This window comes from Stenella coeruleoalba, assembly GCF_951394435.1.
Source record: "Stenella coeruleoalba genome assembly, chromosome: X".
In the NCBI taxonomy this organism is placed as follows: domain Eukaryota; kingdom Metazoa; phylum Chordata; class Mammalia; order Artiodactyla; family Delphinidae; genus Stenella; species Stenella coeruleoalba.
The window spans coordinates 60609297-60628976 of NC_137152.1; the positions used below are offsets into that span (position 1 = coordinate 60609297).

Below are 19680 nucleotides of genomic sequence, written 5' to 3' on the forward strand. Positions count from 1 at the left end.
TATCCAATGAAAAGCATTTCCTATTGAGACCCCCAAGAGTTCCCCCGGCCCTACGCTCCGGCCCGGACTTTGGGCCTTTTCTTGCGTCCTGTTTGTTAAAGGCATGCCAGCTACAGCATTCAAGAGGGCCGTTCCTTAACAAAGGGAAAGAGATAAATGTAAATAAGCTCACATTTTCAGAATGAGCAGTTTGCTGTAAGAAGCTTCGGCAGCCCAGTGTCTGCTGCTTTGGGCTGGGCTAACCTTTCCCTGTAAAAAAGAATAATAGATTAAAATATGCACTTCTAAAGTGCGAGTTGCCCGTTTACATGTTTATTAGCTAATTGTCTACAGGCATGAGCACACTCTCTCATCTAGCACACTCTTTCTTGGGGTAAGTTTCTTTGAGAAAGATTTGATTCGGGCGTTTGGTGGTGGGGGGATGGCATAACAAACTTCAGTGGAAACACTGATGCTTAGAGTGTTTGGGGAAAGAAGTTAGATTTCAACTCTGAAGTGCTGAACAGGGATCTTCGAGTCGAATGGTTAAAAAAAAAGCAGGAATTTCTATTGTTTTGGCAATAATACTGTTTCAGTGGAAGAGATACAAGATTTTCAGGCTGTTGTTTCATGTAAACACAGTTGTCCTAAAGAGATGATTTAAAATCACAGAGTAGAGCAATTTAGAAATTCTTTTGGCTAGCTTTATATTTCTTTGGTTTACAATTGATTGTGAGCTAATGTGGCTTCTATTTTGATGAGGTTTCTTCTAGTAAAACTATACAGCAGCGTGCCTTTGATGCCTAATTGATTTATGGAGAATGTGACATTTGTTATATTGAATAATTCATGAACTAGACCATAAAGGAAGAAACACATTTCAATGAAAAACTAATTCTGGCATAAATGGAATTTGCCCTTATATGTGAACTTAAGTGCTATTTTCCATACAAATGCAATAATGTGACATATTTAAAATTCTCTTCTTGTATATCCTGAATATTTTTAAGATTTTTACTTACAAGATTTTGTTGAATTGATAAATATTGTATTTTGGTTACTTTGTTTTAGGAAATTGAGCAATGTAATTTATTATTATTCCACTGTGGAAAAGACCAGACAAATTAGAAGATTAGAACATTTCAGAGCTTGGTGGGGTTATTTACTTTGCTACCTTACCAAATTATACCAGCTTTCTTTTTCCTTGACCAACATGAAGACAACAATAATAACCTAAGCTCCAAATTATTCAGTGGCTTTGAAACATGTTTATTTTTCAGAATAAAATTTCAAATAACATATCCCATCAACATAGATTGTAAATCCTTTTGCCTTGTCACAGATGAAATGTGCTGTTCCTATAAAGGATGAGTTCAGCTGATACACTTGATGGCAGCTACACTCTAAAGCATCTCCTGCTAATCAGAGATGCAAATCAAAGCCCTATTGGAATAATCAGACCTGCCCCTCAGAATGTGTACTCACAAAAGTTAAAGAGAGGACTGGGAATATGCCCTACAGAAACACTCAGGCCAAGTTTAGCTAAAGCTTGATCTATTCAATTCCATTTGACAGAAAATGTAATGAGAATTGTTGCCCTTACTGTGATAAGGCTTAATTGTATAGTTGCCTTTTTTTTCTCAGTGTATGGTCATTGTGTATAGTCTACTCTTGGCCTTCTTACAGGGGAGGAAAAAACTCACTAATGTGTTTGTGAATACTAGTACTGAAAATTGGGAGCTTAATAGGAGTTTACCTACCATTTGGAATCAATCCTCACTTTTAGTAGATAAGTGATTAGAGCAAGGCATGGGATAAGTAGTCTACTGATTCTCTATAGTTATGTTCTGAAGTATTTCGATAACCTTATATTTTGAGGAGAGAGGTCACTGGGGAACAGGTAGAGAAGGTCAAGGATTAAGACCTAGACAATTAGAGCTGATATGGGCATAAGGACAGAGGATGAGGAAAATGAGGATATTAGGGAGACTTTACGATATAAATGGCAGCTTGATCTGTGATCCTTAGCTTCTGACAATAATTAATAATATTTACTTCTGTTACTAAAATAAATCTAAAATACATATGGTGATGGATGTTGACTAGACTTACTGTGATGATCATTTCACAATATATACAAATATCGATTGAATCATTATATTATACACCTGAAACTAATATAATGTTATATGTAAATTATACATCATTAAAAAATAAATCTAGCAATAATTTCATTGAGTCTAATAAAAATTAATTCCCCTTATCTCAGACTTAGAGGGATTAAAAAATTTTTTTTGCAGTGACAAATGGGAACAGGTAAAAACACTGACAGGAGGGAACAGCCAGTGAGGCCACACTGCCATAACATGAGTTGAGGGCTGCTATTAATCAAGGAAAAGATGGAAGGAGAAGAGAAACTGAGGTACAGAAAGGGACTATGACTTGGTCTCACACAGTTAGCTAGTGATGTGCCTGGACGTGGCTATATTGAATTAACACCAAATATGAAAATTTCTGGGTATTTGAACTTCCTGGTTTGCTTTGATTCTAAACAAAAAGAAGTTTTCTTTATAATCTGTATCAATTGTGAAAGCCATAAAAGAAAGAAATGTTAATGCTTCTGTCTTTCTTTAAGATAAACCAGTAAAATAATATTAATTTCATTCCAGGAATACTGCTCTCTGGAGGAGTGTGAAAATCAATTCTCCTTAATGTTAAGGTGATCTCAAATATATTTTAAATTATCTAATGATTTTATTTTTTAAGTTTTGATTCCCTTAGATTAGAGAAAAATTATTTCAGGAGAGTTGAAGCATAGCAGTCTGCTTCGTTTAGGCCACCTTCAGAAGAGGGTGAGATGTGATGATAGTGTAAGTTTGCCACTAGCAGATGATTCTACTTTACAGGCAGTAAGTGAGTAGGGTTCAAATTCAGTTGCTACCTGTATGAATTCCACTGCAGAGTATTTCTGGTTCTATACCAGTATTTTGGGTAGAATTGTGATTTGAAGATATTACAGACATGCTATATTAGGTTGACCTAGAACATCCTAGTAGAGGGAGCAGTGATTGTCAGTGTGCTAACTGAAGTAATTGAAGACTTGCTCATATCACTATAGTTCAGGGAAGAAAGAAATCCAGCTGGGTTGGGGGTGCTAGAGACAAGGCAGTAAGGTCTCTACCTGTTGTTCCAGTCTCCTTTCCTCTTCTCCTATCAAGACTCCTGCCCAATAGTAACAGTTGCTGCCAGGGAAAAAGAAAATAAAATAAAACAGAAAAAACCCACAAAGAACCAATACAACTTCAGGCCAAATAAATCTTTGTTCAGTTATTTTTAATGTAATGTATTACCTTATAAAGTGGAAGAAGTATTTTTATGCTTTTTGTCACTAGTTATCTTTAAGTGATTATAAGTTACATAAACTCATGGACTTTATGTGTGTCAATATAACTAACAAAATATGACATAGCAGTAACAAGCTTTGAAAATAAAATGTTATCTGCAACTCTGTAATAATGAAATCCAAAGCATTTAGATACCATTTTAAAATATGTTGGCTCTCATTTACTCTGATTTATATCACGTAATATATTTCTTTACCTTATATTTTGGTATATATTTTATTGAAAAGCTCTCTCCATGGCACACTATTGTTAGTAATTCTATTTCACAGCATCCATTGGAGGAAATCTCTAACCGCAGTACCTCCAGAAAGTTCATTCATCACCCAAGTCTTGGATAAAATTGGTTCCAGAATTTGGTTTGAACTAATGTGGTGAGTACCACTGTCCTGGTAATAACTTTCTCTAAAATTCTTAATTTTATTCTCCAGCACTTCTTAATTTTATTCTCCAGCACTTCTCTAACCAGTGCTTCCAATTTATTATAGGTTATATGATCCAAAAATCCAGAATGAATGGAAGAGTTGTAATTGTTTATTATAATCCAGGCAGGTATGATGTAAAAGAATATTGATTCTTTGGTTTAAACCTTCTCTGCCACTGGTATATGCCTTTAGCAGTGGGAGACATGGCTTTTGCTTATATTATCAGGATCAGTATCCAAGTATATCAGATGAATTGGTATGCAAATTGATAACTAATTTATCTGTTCAACTATGTGAAATAAAGCCAGATTCCTAGCTGGAATTTAAGAGCCTCACAGGATTTGCAAATGGGCTCTTTTAGGAATATCTAATTTTTTTCCCCCAAAAGGTCTGGGGCTTCTGCTGAGATGAGATATTAAGTCTGAAGACTCTAGACAATTTCATTAGATTAGGTTGAGCAATTTGTCTACAGTTGTCTTACTCTATAACTTACTCTTAGGGAAAATTCTACTTTAGTAGGGTTGATGCAAACTTTGGTCCCATCATATTGAGCACTAAACCACATTATTTTCCAAAAATTAGACTGTGTTATCAAGTGAAGTGTTAGTGAGAGACTGGAATATTTTTTGGTGAAAAAAATTAAGTTAAACACTGAGGATAGGAACTGCTCAGATTAGGGCCTGTGTCAATTTCCTCCTCTTTTCAAATAAAGTAGGGGGACAAAACAGCCATAATAATCTTAGTGTGAACCAAATTTAACATAGAAAGCCTTTTTCAAAAGGATATTTCTTGCATAAAAATAAATGAGGACAAAAAAATAAAGTAAACGAGCTTGTCAGTCTAAACATTTGACACAGAGAGAGGCTTGTTTGAGATGAGACCTGATATAGATCAATTTCCCAGCTCAATTCTAGAGTGAAACATTTACCTATGGTTTCCTCCATATGTAATTTTATAAGGCTAGGTTGTGTTTTGAAAACTATTATGAAACAGCAGCCAATGCATAGGAACATCAATTGGAACCGTGTGAATGATTGTGATCTGTGTTTGTGACTTGGCCTAGAAAATTTCCTTAAGGAGTCTTCTCTGTTAGCAGCCACTCATCTGAGGAGTGGCAGTCTAGACATATTCCCTATTACTCCAGCAGGATGGTTTTAATCTGTATTTTTGCAACATTTTTGTATTTTTTAGTTTGCTTCACTGCTAGATATTTATAGAAAGGACACAATAGGTTTCAGCTTCCTCCGAAAACTATTGTGTCAGTGTTCCTAAACTTCGACCAGTAGAAAGAGGAAATGCTCTGGGGATCAGAAGCACTCTGATCTGACCCAAGCTCATTAAAAAGGGAGCAAAGCAAGAAAATTTAAGTATACTCTGCCTTCAAGGCCTTGCCTCCCTGAGTTCTGGATTGTCTTCTGTGGGGAACAAAAGCAAGCCAGCCTTTCTAGGCTACTGGGCATATGCCAGAAATTAGAGCTTTGTTTCCAATGTATCACCTGAAAATTTAGCACTTAGTGAAGTAATTTAGGTATTCATCTTTATAGGGCAAAAAGGCTAACTCTACTTCCTTCAGGAGCCCAAAAGACTGAAAACATGGTATATTTCATTATGATTAGAATTTTTTTATAAGGGAAAAACATTGTGAACACTACTATGAACTGCCTATACTGGCTCCATATGTGTAGGTCAAAGTTAAAAATTCAGCAAGGGTTAGATTTCTCTTTGGTCAACCTCCAGGTGACCTGCTTCCTGTCCATTGTCACTGCAAATACATGCAATCAGCACTCTGAACCCTTAGGTGATTAATTGTTAAAATAATTGGCTGTAAAGGTCTTCACAAGATAATAGTCTAATGCTACTTGCAGTGAAAGATGTAATTAACTGTGTCAGCCTATATTTTTTCTTCTTCATCTTATCTGAAGCTCAAGTGTTGGCCCTTTGCCTCCATTCAGTGCACAATATGTTAGCCATTTAGGAAAATCCAGTGGTTAAAAAACACTGTTTATTTCAGTCAAAAGAAAGGAAGCCAGTCAGAAAAGAGACCTTGTTTCTCTTTTTCACTGATTCTCCTTCAGAATTAGTTTAAGAGCCAAATGCCTCTCTGATTTTTTTTTAACCATAGCTCAGTGGGAGATATTCCTTTTGGGACACACTCCTGGATTGTCCCATTATGACAAAATTGTGTAGTTAAGGTTGAAACTCAAGGGGGGATTTCTGAAGTAAAGGGTATACATGGTGTTAAGAGAAAGATGTGTTGCTAATATGAAGTTCAGCATACCAAGAAAGACAGAGACATAGGTGTCCAGTTGTGCCAGAGGAGGGAGAAGGAAAAAACTCCGGTAATGTTTCTTTGTGGTTAGGTTGGGCTGAATGCTGGTCAAGCTCATAAAGCTACTCACAAGCCCTGTTGAATCTTCCTAGCCTCAGCTGTGAGGCTAGAGGTAATGTTTATACAGGGAAGAGAAACAGTATAGCCAAGTTACAGAGTGAACCAGTGTCTGAATCAGAAATAGAACTCCTTGCTTACAGTGCTGTGTTAAATCCCAGCACCACACCCTCGCTGCGAGACAGCAAAGGGGCTGTGTGTTTGAGCAAGAGAAAGCTATGAATAGGGCCTTAGTGACAGTTTTCCCATGCTCTCTCTTCAGGATTGAGACTGTAATGCTTTCTTGTCTGTGGTCCTTTCTCTCCCACAGGATTTGGTTACTCAATGCAGCAAAGCAGAAGTGCCAGGCTTTTGCAGACTGCCTGCTGTGGGTATAGTGTATATGTTCTGGGAGATATAAAACTGAATAGATAACTGCGGAGTAAAGCTCACCTATTTGAAACATGCCATCTTGGGAAGTACAAAATAATACATAGCCAGTGAACTAGAAGTATACTGTGTAAAAGGGTCACCAGTGGGCAGACTGGAGGGAGTCTGAGCAAATGTGAAGAGACTTCTATTATGAAAGCATTTTTCAAATAAAATAAACTTATTAGCAGTACTTTTTGTAGAAGGCAGGTGCAAGCAGATCATAGTGAATGAAGCTTGGCTTTAATGTTAGGGGTTTTGCATTCCTGTAATTTCTTTAGATTGTGTGACTATGTTAGAAGGATATTTTTGACTATCTTGATTTCTTTCAACAATGGAAAAAAAATGACTTCCAGCCTAATGGGTAGCGTGTGGGGGTGTAAAATAGTATATAATATGGTTTAAGCAGTTGAGAAGTTTGCCACTCTTTTTGTTTCTGCCACCCCCTTGGCCACTGTGTACTGTTTTTTTCTGAGAAAATTGGAAGAAGTGAGATGAAGCAAGGTAGAGAGGGTGAAATTGGAGGACTTATAAATTGGGAGTACCCTCCAAGCCCTCAATACAAATTAGATGGAAGCACTGACCTCTCTCCAGCAAGATCTTCTTTTTTTTGTCTTTTCTTCTCCCTTTTCTCTCAATTCTTCAGTTTTTCCTTCTCTGCTACTTTCTTTGCCATCTTCTCTTCTGCTCTCCCAATCTATTTTTATTTCTTCCTTCTCTGTTTTTTTTTCCTCCTGGACCTTACTTTGTCAAGGTTCCTACTATAGCCTGTTTTCGTATACCAAGGTTACTTCTGGCAAAAGTTGAGCTGGGCCTGTGAGATGAAATGGCCAAGAAGAAATATGATCTTAGAGCAGTGTTAGGCTCTAAGGGGAGGCACTCCATAAAGCTTTGTTGAATGAGAAATCAGGAACGGCACACTTCCAATTTTAACTTTAAAACTTTAGCTATTAAAAATGCCAACCCTTTGCTTTGCACCCTATATTCTCCAAGGTCAGCTCTCGTTCTGGGCACTGTAGTGAGTGATTTTTTTTTTCTCAAACCAGTTTTTTTCCCCTCAGGCCAAACACTGGTTGAAGTGACTTCAGGCCTCTATATCTATGGCAGGTTCCCCCTGCCACTCCCTTCTCTGATACAGAGGCCCTTTGACCTGTTCCCTGGGAGGTGGAAGGAAAGAGTGACATAAGGAGGAATCACTTCAGAGAAATGGTTTTTGCGTTTTAAAATATAATCATATGAAAACCCATTACTGGATAAGTCAAGAACAAAAACCACTTTTATTCCATATCTTCCTCATTGAAAACAATTCATTCAGCTGCAACTTGTTCATAGTGTATTATAGAGCATTCAGAAGACAGTCCTCCAATGGCAGCTGTTGACCTAGGAGATGGTTAGTAAGATTTCTATATGCACCTTTGAACAATGATGGTTCAGATACCCAACAAAGATGATTAGTCAGTGACAGCCACGTGTACAAGTGGTGGCAGGCAGAGGGCATGTAACTGGCCAGGTCAGAAATGTACAGGGGGATGGTTGTTCACCTCAAATCTACCTTTCATATTTCACTTGTATTCAGCCAGGAAAGGCTTTATTGACCAGGGCCATTTTAAGAGCTGAAGGCATGATAGTAACTGATGGAATGAGCAGTGGGAGAGGGAGTAGGAAAATACCCAAGGCTTAGGGTCTGGCATGAACAAAGCTTAGAAAGGGACCATAGTCTGAAATAGGGAAACATTGAGATTGTCATTTGAAATATCTCTCTATAAAGGCAACGTAGTATAGTGAAAAAAGTTTTAGCCAGAACTTTAATATACTGAGGGATCCCTGCTCTCTAAACTTATATTTTGGAAGAAAAGGTGAATCAACATTTTAATTCAGGAGTTTACTCATAACTTTTTAAAGAGGTTGTCCTGGAGGTCCTATATCCACCTGTACTCTTGTGCAGTAGAACTAATACTCAGACAATGAAGTTTAGTAATACTGGAAAGTAGACAATGTATTGATAATTTAGAGTAGCTTGATAATCCTTTAGTTAGGAATTTTTTTTAAAAACACCTGAATTCTGGTTCTGACTGTATCATTTACATGTTCTTCCATTTCTGACATTATTGTAATTCTAAATTACATAAGCCTCAGTTTCTGCTTCTGTAACATGGTGATAAATTCCTGCCTTGCCTGCCTTATGGTGTACTTGTAGGAATCAAATAAAACATGCTTTTGAAAGTTAAAAAATCATACAAATTTCAAAGTATTAACATTGTTTTAACCATCAGAGTCACCCTCGCCCCCACCCTGCCCCTACCGGCCTTGGGCTCCCCAGAAACAAATACCTTATTCCTGTGCATTGCAGTGCTACAGTATTGCAATTACTGTCTTGAGTGTGATCTCTCCTACTCCTGCAACATACTCTTGTAGTACCTTTTAACATATGGTAGGTACTCAAAAGGTATTTGTTAAACTGAATTGAATGTGCATGTTATTTCCAGTCTGGGTAGACAGAATATCTTTTACTCCACAGAAATCGTGGATGGAAGGTAGATTTGATGACTGGTTCCATCTTGTCTCCCATAGGAGGAAAACATTTCCTACCAGTCCTTAGTCTCAGAGTGCTGAACCCTGCAGCCAGCAGGCCTCCTGAAAAAAATCCATGGGTGACAGAAGATTCATTGACTTCCAATTCCAAGATTTAAATTCAAGCCTCAGACCCAGGTTGGGCAATGCTACTGCCAATAATACTTGCATTGTTGATGATTCCTTCAAGTATAATCTGAATGGTGCTGTCTACAGTGTTGTATTCATCCTGGGTCTGATAACCAACAGTGCCTCTCTGTTTGTCTTCTGCTTCCGCATGAAAATGAGAAGTGAGACGGCTGTTTTCATCACCAATCTGGCCCTCTCTGATTTGCTCTTTGTCTGCACTCTACCTTTCAAAATATTTTACAATTTCAACCGCCACTGGCCTTTTGGTGACACCCTCTGCAAGATCTCTGGGACTGCATTTCTAACCAACATCTATGGGAGCATGCTCTTCCTTACCTGTATTAGCGTGGATCGCTTCCTGGCCATTGTCTATCCCTTCCGATCTCGTACCATTAGGACCAGGAGGAATTCTGCCATTGTGTGTGCTGGAGTCTGGATCCTAGTCCTCAGTGGTGGTATTTCAGCCTCTTTATTCTCCACCACTAATGTCAACAATGCAACCACCACCTGCTTTGAGGGCTTCTCCAAACGTGTATGGAAGACTTATCTGTCCAAGATAACCATATTTATTGAAGTTGTTGGTTTTATCATTCCTTTGATACTGAATGTCTCTTGCTCTTCTGTGGTGCTAAAAACCCTCCGTAAGCCTGCTACACTGTCTCAAATTGGGACCAATAAGAAAAAAGTGCTGAAGATGATCACAGTGCATATGGCAGTCTTTGTGGTATGCTTCGTACCCTATAACTCCGTCCTCTTCCTGTATGCCCTAGTGCGCTCCCAAGCCATTACCAATTGCTTGTTGGAAAGATTTGCAAAGATTATGTACCCAATCACCTTGTGCCTTGCAACTCTGAACTGTTGCTTTGACCCTTTCATCTATTACTTCACCCTTGAGTCCTTTCAGAAGTCCTTCTACATCAATACCCATATCAGGATGGAGTCTCTGTTTAAGACTGAAACACCTCTGACCACAAAGCCTTCCCTTCCAGCTATTCAAGAGGAAGTTAGTGATCAAACAACACATAATGGTGGTGAATTAATGCTAGAATCCACCTTCTAGGTATGAGAACTCTCTTTAGGTCCAAATATGGTTTCTTCTACGATTTTCCTATGCTATGAATAAGAGAAAAGATTTCAAGCTAATGATATTGAGAATAATGTACTGAATACAGTCAGATACATTTATTTGAATGTTTATTGTACATATGCTGTTTTGTTCAATAATTATAGGTCAGGTCTAATTACAACAACAAAAAGTTATTGCCAAATTCTTCTGCTGGGTTGGAAATTCATTGTACCACATTATATAAGTAGACAGTAGCCTTGGATTTAGTGATATGGAGATTACTTAAAAACTTTAAAAAATATATTTCTACTCCAATAATATTTGGTAATTAGGTTGGGCCTATAAATATAGAACAAATTCAGGGATTATTTTTTTTAAAAAACAACCTTTTGTGTTACTACTGATATATGCTAGTCTTTTTTTTTTCTTTTTGAATTGTCATTGAGTTTATTTTAGCAGACTAACATATTTTAGCTTAACATTATTAATAAAAAGTATCAAATTTAAGAGAGCTAGCAAAATTTGTTGTATATATTTTGAAAGCAGAAACATAAATTTTGTTTGCATGAATATGGCTGGGAAGAAACAGAAGATTAACTGGATTTACATATTTGCAGTCACCAGCAGTGTCAGTTTTTAAAAACGTTTTCCTTTTTCTACACTACATTAAATTTCTCATATGAAACTTCAGATCCAGAAAGCTGCTAAATATGTGCCCAAAACAGGGCAAAATGGAAAATCACATAAAACAACAAATATTCATAAAAAACTAAGAGACATCAACATTTTTTCTAAGAATTTCCAATTATCCTTCTTTTCAGAGACTGGTTTTTATAAATATTTTCTATATGAAAGTTTGGAGCAGAGTGCAACCAGAAAGCTGCTGCATTTGTGCCCAGGTCAGGAGCAAATTGAAAAAATTTAGAAACAATAACAAAAAAACCATAAAACAAAAGAAGTTTTTTAAAACTTGCATTAATCATTTTTGGGGGGAGGGAGTAGAGATCTGTAACTTTAACTTACTTATTCTTTCATATTAATTTTGGAGCACAGTATAGCCGGAGAGCTGCTGAATTTGTGCCCAGGTTGGGAGCATATTGAAAAAAAATACATAAACCAAACTAAACCAATACAAACAAACAAACAAACAAAAAACAGAAAAACTGCAAAATGATAAAAACAACAAAAAATTCCTAAGACTTGCATTAATATTTTATTTATTTTTTGAGTATATGTAAACTTAAAAATATTGAATTATTTGTAAAAAATTTTAGAGTACAATACAGGTAGAAATCTGCTACATTTGTGCCCAGGTCAGGACCTCATTGGAAAAAATAAAACAAAATGACCCCTTAGAAAACAACAAAAAAAACACAAAAAAAACTTAGAACTTTTTTTTCTGAGCATTTTTCAAACTTACAAAATACTATAACTTTCATATGATGCTTTGAATTAAAATGCAGCTAGGAAGCTGCTAAACTGGCATCTAGTTCAAGAGCAATTAAAATCAATATTTAAAGGTATACAAAAGAAGAGAAAACATTTTTTATAACTAACTTAAACAACAAAAGCAACAAAAACATCCTTATAATCTCTTACTATTTATTGGATGAAGTGTAGGTTTAAGAATATTAAGACCTATAAACAAAACTTCTGAGCGCGGTATAGTTTGAAAGATGCTACATTTGTTCTCATATAAGAAGCAGTGGAAATAAATATCCTGCATGCATACTACACACACACAATTAAAGCACTACAAAACCAAACCAAAATATTCTTAAAATATGTTTTAATCGATTTTTAAGTTATTTGGAGATGTGATAATTTTAAAATGCTAAGACTTTTTAAGTAAAACTTTCAGGAACAATGCATCTTGTAAGTTGCTGAACTTGTGCCAAGGAGAGATTAAAAACCGTACAACGACAAAAAAGTAAAACTTTTAAAGCAATAAGCAAATTGTTAAAGCTCTCATTAACCTTTGTTTTTCTTTCTGACATATGTAGATTTAAAAATACTAAGATTTTTAGATAAAAATCCAAGAGCCTAATGTAATTTTAAAAACCACCAAATCTGTGCCTGGGTTACGAACTAAGTGAAAAAAAGGCTAAAACAATAGAACAATAATAAAAATGAATTCTCAAAAATGGCATTACTTTTTCCTCATGATCTAAAGTCCTAAAAATAAACATGCAATAGATAGAATATGTAAGGCATTAGGTTGAGTTAGATGAAATTAGGTTAAGTTAGGTAAAATTTGGTTGTTAAGTTATGTTGTAAAATCAAATTAGTAATCAAAGTATGAATAATCTTTTTCTTTTGGTATTCTTTCTTTTCTGTTTCTTGTAAGTATAAACTATATGTGAACTTTTGTTTGTGCCCTGGACTCTCAAAATTATGAAATTTGAGGATTATGACACCAAACCATTTAATAGGATATATTAACCAAGTTGACATAAAATATATCAATAAACCAGTTTCCTTTTGTGTAATTTCCATATTTAGTTTTGTTTACTTTTCCATATTTCAATTTATCTTGATTTCCAATTTTATAGTTAATATAACTTGCTAATAATAAAAATTTTTGTCATGTTAACAATGTAACCAACAAAATGTAATGTAAACTAAATGTAAAATTGCCTTTTATTTTACATTTAAAAGCAAAAGCAATCATTCAACTGTATTTACAACTTGGATTTTAAATGCTTATTAAATGTAATAAAATACACTTGGATTATCTAGCAGTTATACTTTGGTCAACTATTTATTCAACTTTCCCTTTTTATTGAATTACAATTGACATGCAATATTATATTAGTTTCAGGTGTGCAGAAGACCTGAATAGACATTTTTCCAAGGAAGATGGTCAACAGGCACATGAAAAGATGCTCAGCATCACTAATCATCAGGGATATGCAAGTCAAATGAGATATCACCTCACATCTATCAGAATGGCTATTATTAAAAAGACAAGAAACAAGAAATGTTGACGAGGATGTGGAGAAAAGGGAACCTTCAACTTTGCCTTTATTTGTGGGCACCCAGAGACAATTTTCTTTTATCTTTCCTCCATCCTTCAAGAAAGAACTTATTAAAGTATATTTGTTCTCAAACCAATTCCAGTACTTTGTTTTGGAGGCTGTCTAAAGACTAATGCAGAGTTGCAAATGGCAAATCCATGGGTGACTTTTCAGAGATCAAGTTGAAAGGTTAAGTTGGTTTGTCCAGCTTGGCTTTGATTTATTTGGAGTTTATTGCCAAGCTGACTCTTGAATCTGATTTCTCAGATTTGAGGAAACATCCTAGGATGACTGGGAGGCCTGGGGAAAGTCAGGGGAGAAAAAAAATCTGACAACAATTAGAAGATTTTGGAAATAGGTGGCTGACTGATCAATAACTAAAACAGGTGGTGGTCCCAGAGTAGCAGCACAGGGAGTTCATAGTCATTGTCCCCATGCCTTCGAACTCTCAGGGAAAACAATGTCAGCATCTCATAAACCACTCTGTGTATTGGTTCCCCATGTGATGACATCAAACACTGCCTTTTCTAACATCATGACCAGCATGATTAGCCCTAGGCTATGTTTAAAATTATAAGAACTTTGTGATTAGTGACCTTCTAGATCAGATCCTCAGAAAAAAATGGGGACATGTCATTGGTGTCATATCCTTATTAGCTTTCTTCCACCTCTGTCTCTACCCCCAAACCCCTGTACCTTATGTTTGCTATTGTTTCCCAAGCTCTCTACCTGTCTTTCCTATGGCCCTTTAACATCTCTCCCTACCTCTTACAGAAATAGTGCTTCTTTGTGGACTGAAAACAATACATAAACGTCTGTCAAGACAGTGACACGTTGAACAGATTTACATTAAGTGGCCAATGATTGACCCCTCCACCCACTGCTTTTAATCCTCCCTTTGTTGTTTGCATCTTATAAAAGGAGTCTGGTTAATTCAAATGACTGAAGCAGGGTTGGGATGGGTAGAGATGACTGTCCTGGTAAATGGTGAATCATCTGTTGAGCCTCTGGTAAAGCCTCTGTACTGCAACTCTCTTGTCCCACTCTCTTGACACTACCCTGTGTACCACTGAGTCCAAAACGTACACTGCCTTCCTCCAGACAGCCCTATTTTCCAAAATTGCCTCTGGTTACTGAATAAAAATTTCCCCTTGTATTCAGAGTTTTGCGTAGCTGTATACGTCCCACTGCTTCCCTTCTTTCTCTCTCTGAGTGTGGGGAATGAAGCTCTTCTCTCCCAAGCACCCAGAGAGGTACTGAGTCCAAGAGGGTAGAGGAGAAGAGCCAGTGTGAAGCCTAAAATGTGGCAGTGAGGGAAGCCAGGCAAGCTCTAAGATTGGAATGACTTGTGTGTGCCTTGCAACCAGCTTTCCTTCTTACTTATCATGGAGGAGCTCCGATCTTATAGATGAAATTCTTATTACAAAGAGCCCTCATTCCCACTACTAGTCTAGGATAAACTGTCTGCTCAGCTTTTTACCTTCCTTACTCAAGTTGGTGGTGTCAAGGCCAAAACTAGGGGGCACCTTTCTTAGTTGGGATTCTGGGACTTCTGGACTAGCCTTGATTCAAGGCAGTTTGAGGTTCTTGAGAAACAGGCTGGGGGAATTCCTAGGGACCAAGAATTCATTCATTTACTTAGTCAACATATTTCTTGAACACCAACTATGTGCCAGACATCCTTCCAGGCACTGAGGATGTGGTGGTGAAAATAACAGAAAAAAACTGTTTTCAAACCTTATGTTCTTGAGTCAGATCAGGCATAGCCAAAAACAAATAAATAAGCTAAAAGTAATATGACAGATGATAGTAAGTGCTATGCAGCGAAGTAAAGGAGAACACATACCTGAAACCAAATTTCGGGCTCCCAGCGTACTGGATTAAAACTTTAAAGATCATAAACATTAAAAAGAGGAGTATGCCTCTCTCTAAATAAGTAATTAAAATTATTTTAATTAATTTTATGCTATACTTAACAATGCATGTAAGGAAGTGCAAAAAAGTTCTGACTTTAAAACATCACATTACCAATGTTTGTTTTCAAAAGAGTTATGTAGCCCTGAATTGTCTAAATTCTGTAGTTATGCTGTCTACCTTTGGGTGTTTATGCTCTTGCTCAAGCCACAGAGATCTCAAAAGGTTAATGAAAACCCAGGCATAGGCAACTTTCAGTCAGCAATGCTGATAATGTCATGGCCTCAGCCTCCTCTCCCCTCAGGCTTCATCTTACAGCAAGAGGCTCACTTGCTTTCTATCTGTCTCTCTGTCTCTGTCGTTGTCACTTTCTCTGACTCTTTCTCTCCATCATTCCTTTCAGGAAAACATGCTCCCAGAAAAGGATCTGAATGCTAACTCTGTGCTGTAATAAAGAGATTTGGGTTGGAAGCCCAAATCTGGTTTTTATATTCCACTTTCCTACTCACTGTGTGAACTTGGGCAAGTCCCTTCTTCTCTTTGTGACTGAGTTCCATTATTAGTAAAATGAGCAGGTTGTTAGTTACCTCTGAGGTCCCTGATAGTTCTAAGACTGGAACTCCAAACTCACTGATGTTGTGCCAGAACTAACAGTACTTAATAATAATGCTGATATGGATGAAGGTGCTTACTAAGTCCCAGATACTGTACTAAGAACTTTACATGTGTTATTTTACAATATTATGAGAGAGGTTTTATGATTAGCTTCATTCTACGATTGATAAAACTGAGGCTGAATTAGCTGAAGAAACTTAAAATAGCCATAGAACTAATAAGTGGCAGTCTGATTTGATCCTAGTTCTGTATGTCACTAAAGCCTGTGTTCTTAAACAATACTGCTTTGTCCATCCAAGACTATGGGTCTTAAGCATGAGGAAGACAATTTTAATGCTGGAACTTCAGCCTTTAAGGAGAAGAAGAGGGAGGTTTTAGGGATAATGAATCCTTTTAAGTTCCTTTGAAAACATTCCACAAAAGTGGCTGCCTATTCCCACGTGAGGCCAGAAAGAGTTTGAATAATAACAATAGCAATATTAATGGAAATATTTCAAATGTTCAATATGTATCAGGAAGAAGCACACAAAATGCTATGATCTTGTTTTAAAGATGACAAAACTGAGGCATTGGGAGCCTAAGTAACATGCCCAAAGTCGTACAGCCAATCGAAGGTAGAACCAAGACTTATATATCCATACTTATATGGGATAATTCGAATCAGCTACCAAGAGACTTGTTCTAATATAATAACTATCAAATGCTTACTATGTGTCAGGCGCTGTTCTTTACAAATATTATCTCTTTTAATCTTCATAACAATCTTGTGAGGTAAGTACTCGTATTATCTCTCTCTTTCACAAGTGAGGGGACTGAGATACAGAGAGTTAAGGAACTTGCCCAAAGTCTCATAGATAATGAGTAGGCCTTTATGAAATCCAGCACCTAACCATGGTAGGTCCCCCAAGATCAAGCCTATATCTATTCCCCTACCTCATCTCTTAACGACTCTCTCCTTCATACCTGAACTCCAGATATATTGGTCTTCTTTCCATTATTTAATAAGTGAAGCTCATTCTTGTCTTAGGGACTTTGCCTTTGCTGTTCTCTCTGCTTAGAGTACTTTTCCACTAGGTCTTCATGTGGCTAGCTCCTTCTCATCATTCAGGTTCAAATGTCACCTCCTCAAAGAAGCCTTCCCTGATCATCCAATCTACAGTAGACATGCAGTTACTCTTATCAATTTATCATATTATAATTTTCTTCATAGAATTCTCTGATGTTTTTCTTTTTAATTCATTTGTTTAGTGTCTGTCTACATCACTCTCCATAAAATGTAGGTTCCATGAGGGCAGCAATCATGTTGCTCTTTTTCAGTACAATTATCTAGTACATAGTAGACACTCAAGTAATATTTTTTGAATGAATCAAAGTGGAAGAACCGGAAACCAGGTCTGTATGACTTTAAGGCTCTTGCTCCATACTGCCTCTTTTATTTATTTATTTTTTTACATCTTTATTAGAGTATAATTCCTTTACAATGGTGTGTTAGTTTCTGCTTTATAACAAAATGAATCAGTTATACATATACATATGTTCCCATATCTCTTCCCTCTTGTGTCTCCCTCCTTCCCACCCTGCCTATTCCATCTCTCCAGGTGGTCACAAAGCACCGAGCTGATCTCCCGGTGCTATGCAGCTGCTTCCCACTAGCTATCTATTTTATGTTTGGTAGTGTGCATATGTCCATGACACTCTATCACTTTGTCACGGCTTACCCTTCCCCCTCCCCATATCCTCAAGTTATTCTCTAGTAGGTTTGTGTCTTTATTACTGTCTTACACCTAGGTACTTCATGACATTTTTTTTCTTAGATTCCATATATATGTGTTAGCATACAATATTTTTCTTTCTCTTTCTGACTTACTTCACTCTGTATGACAGACTCTAGATCCATTCACCTCACTACAAATAACTCGAGTTCATTTCTTTTTATGGCTGAGTAATATTCCATTGTATATATGTGCCACATCTTCTTTATCCATTCATCCAATGATGGACACTTAGGTTGTTTCCATCTCCTGGCTATTGTAAATACAGCTGCAATGAACATTCTGGTACATGACTCTTTTTGAATTATGGTTTTCTCAGGGTATATGCCCAGTAGTGGGATTGCTGGGTCATATGGTGCATTCCATTTGTACATTTTTAAGGAACCTCCATACTGTTCTACATAGTGGCTGTACCAATTCACATTGCCACCAGCAGTGCAAAAGTGTTCCCTTTTCTCCACACCCTCTCCAGCATTTATTTTTATTTTTTTAACATCTTTATTGGGGTATAATTGCTTTACAATGGTGTGTTAGTTTCTGCTTTATAACAAAGTGAATCAGTTATACATATACATATGTTCCCATATCTCTTCCCTCTTGCGTCTCCCTCCCTCCCACCCTCCCTATCCCACCCCTCCAGGCGGTCACAAAGCACCGAGCCAATATCCCTGTGCCATGCGGCTGCTTCCCACTAGCTATCTACCTTACTACGTTTGTTAGTGTGCATATGTCCATGACTCTCCCTCGCCCTGTCACAGCTCACCCTTCCCCCTCCCCATATCCTCAAGTCCGTTCTCCAGTAGGTCTGCATCTGTATTCCTGTCCTACCCCTAGACTCTTCATGACATTTTTTCCCCTTAAATTCCATATATATGTGTTAGCATATGGTATTTGTCTTTTTCTTTCTGACTTACTTCACTCTGTATGACAGACTCTAGGTCTATCCACCTCATTACAAATAGCTCAGTTTCATTTCTTTTTATGGCTGAGTAATATTCCATTGTATATATGTGCCACATCTTCTTTATCCATTCATCCGATGATGGGCACTTAGGTAGTTTCCATCTCTGGGCTATTGTAATAGAGCTGCAGTGAACATTTTGGTACATGACTCTTTTTGAATTATGGTTTTCTCAGGGTATATGCCCAGTACTGGGATTGCTGGGTCATATGGTAGTTCTATTTGTAGTTTTTTAAGGAACCTCCATACTGTTCTCCATAGTGGCTGAACCAATTCACATTCGCACCAGCAGTGCAAGAGTGTTCCCTTTTCTCCACACCCTCTCCTGCATTTATTGTTTCTAGGTTTTTTGATGATGGCCATTCTGACTGGTGTGAGATGATATCTCATTGTAGTTTTGATTTGCATTTCTCTAATGATTAATGATGTTGAGCATTCTTTCATGTGTTTGTTGGCAATCTGTATATCTTCTTTGGAGAAATGTCTATTTAGGTCTTCTGCCCATTTTTGGATTGGGTTTTTTTTTTTTTTATTGAGCTCCATGATCTGCTTATAAATTTTGGAGATTAATCCTTTGTCAGTTGCTTCATTTGCAAATATTTTCTCCCATTCTGAGGGTTGTCTTTTGGTCTTGTTTATGGTTTCCTTTGCTGTGAAAAACCTTTGAAGTTTCATTAGGTCCCATTTGTTTATTTTTGTTTTAATTTCCGTTTCTCTAGGAGGTGGGTCAAAAAGGATCTTGCTGTGCTTTATGTCATAGAGTGTTCTGCCTATGTTTTCCTCTAAGAGTATGATAGTTTCTGGCCTTACATTTATGTCTTTAATCCATTTTGAGGTTATATTTGTGTATGGTCTTAGGGAGGGTTCTATTCTCATACTTGAATATGTAACAGTCCAGTTTTCCCAGCAGCACTTTTTGAAGAGGCTGTCCTTTCTCCACTGTACATTCATGCCTCCTTTATCAAAGATAAGGTGACTATATGTGTGTGGGTTTATCTCTGGGCTTTCTATCCTGTTCCATTGATCTACCTTTCTG

The 19680-nt window shown here is 37.0% G+C and overlaps 1 protein-coding gene across 2 annotated transcripts; it reads left to right on the plus strand.

Moving 5' to 3' along the window:
• The first annotated feature begins 205 nt into the window (after nt 1-205).
• Nucleotides 206-13231, plus strand: LPAR4 (lysophosphatidic acid receptor 4). 2 transcript variants are annotated; one of them, XM_079911355.1, is made up of 4 exons: nt 206-373; nt 3653-3754; nt 9171-10359; nt 13181-13231. In XM_079911355.1, exon 3 carries the CDS (start codon nt 9247-9249, stop codon nt 10357-10359), a length of 1113 nt encoding a protein of 370 aa, XP_079767481.1. In that variant the 5' UTR covers nt 206-373; nt 3653-3754; nt 9171-9246; the 3' UTR covers nt 13181-13231. The 2 variants fall into 2 exon arrangements, with proteins under 2 accessions (XP_079767481.1, XP_079767482.1); XM_079911356.1 differs by lacking the exon at nt 206-373 and adding an exon at nt 2648-2698.
• The last annotated feature ends 6449 nt before the right edge of the window (nt 13232-19680 follow it).

What these genes read in the sequence shown, in the direction of transcription:
- LPAR4 (XM_079911355.1), top strand. Translation starts at nt 9,247, where the DNA reads ATGGGTGACAGAAGATTCATTGACTTCCAATTCCAAGATTTAAATTCA.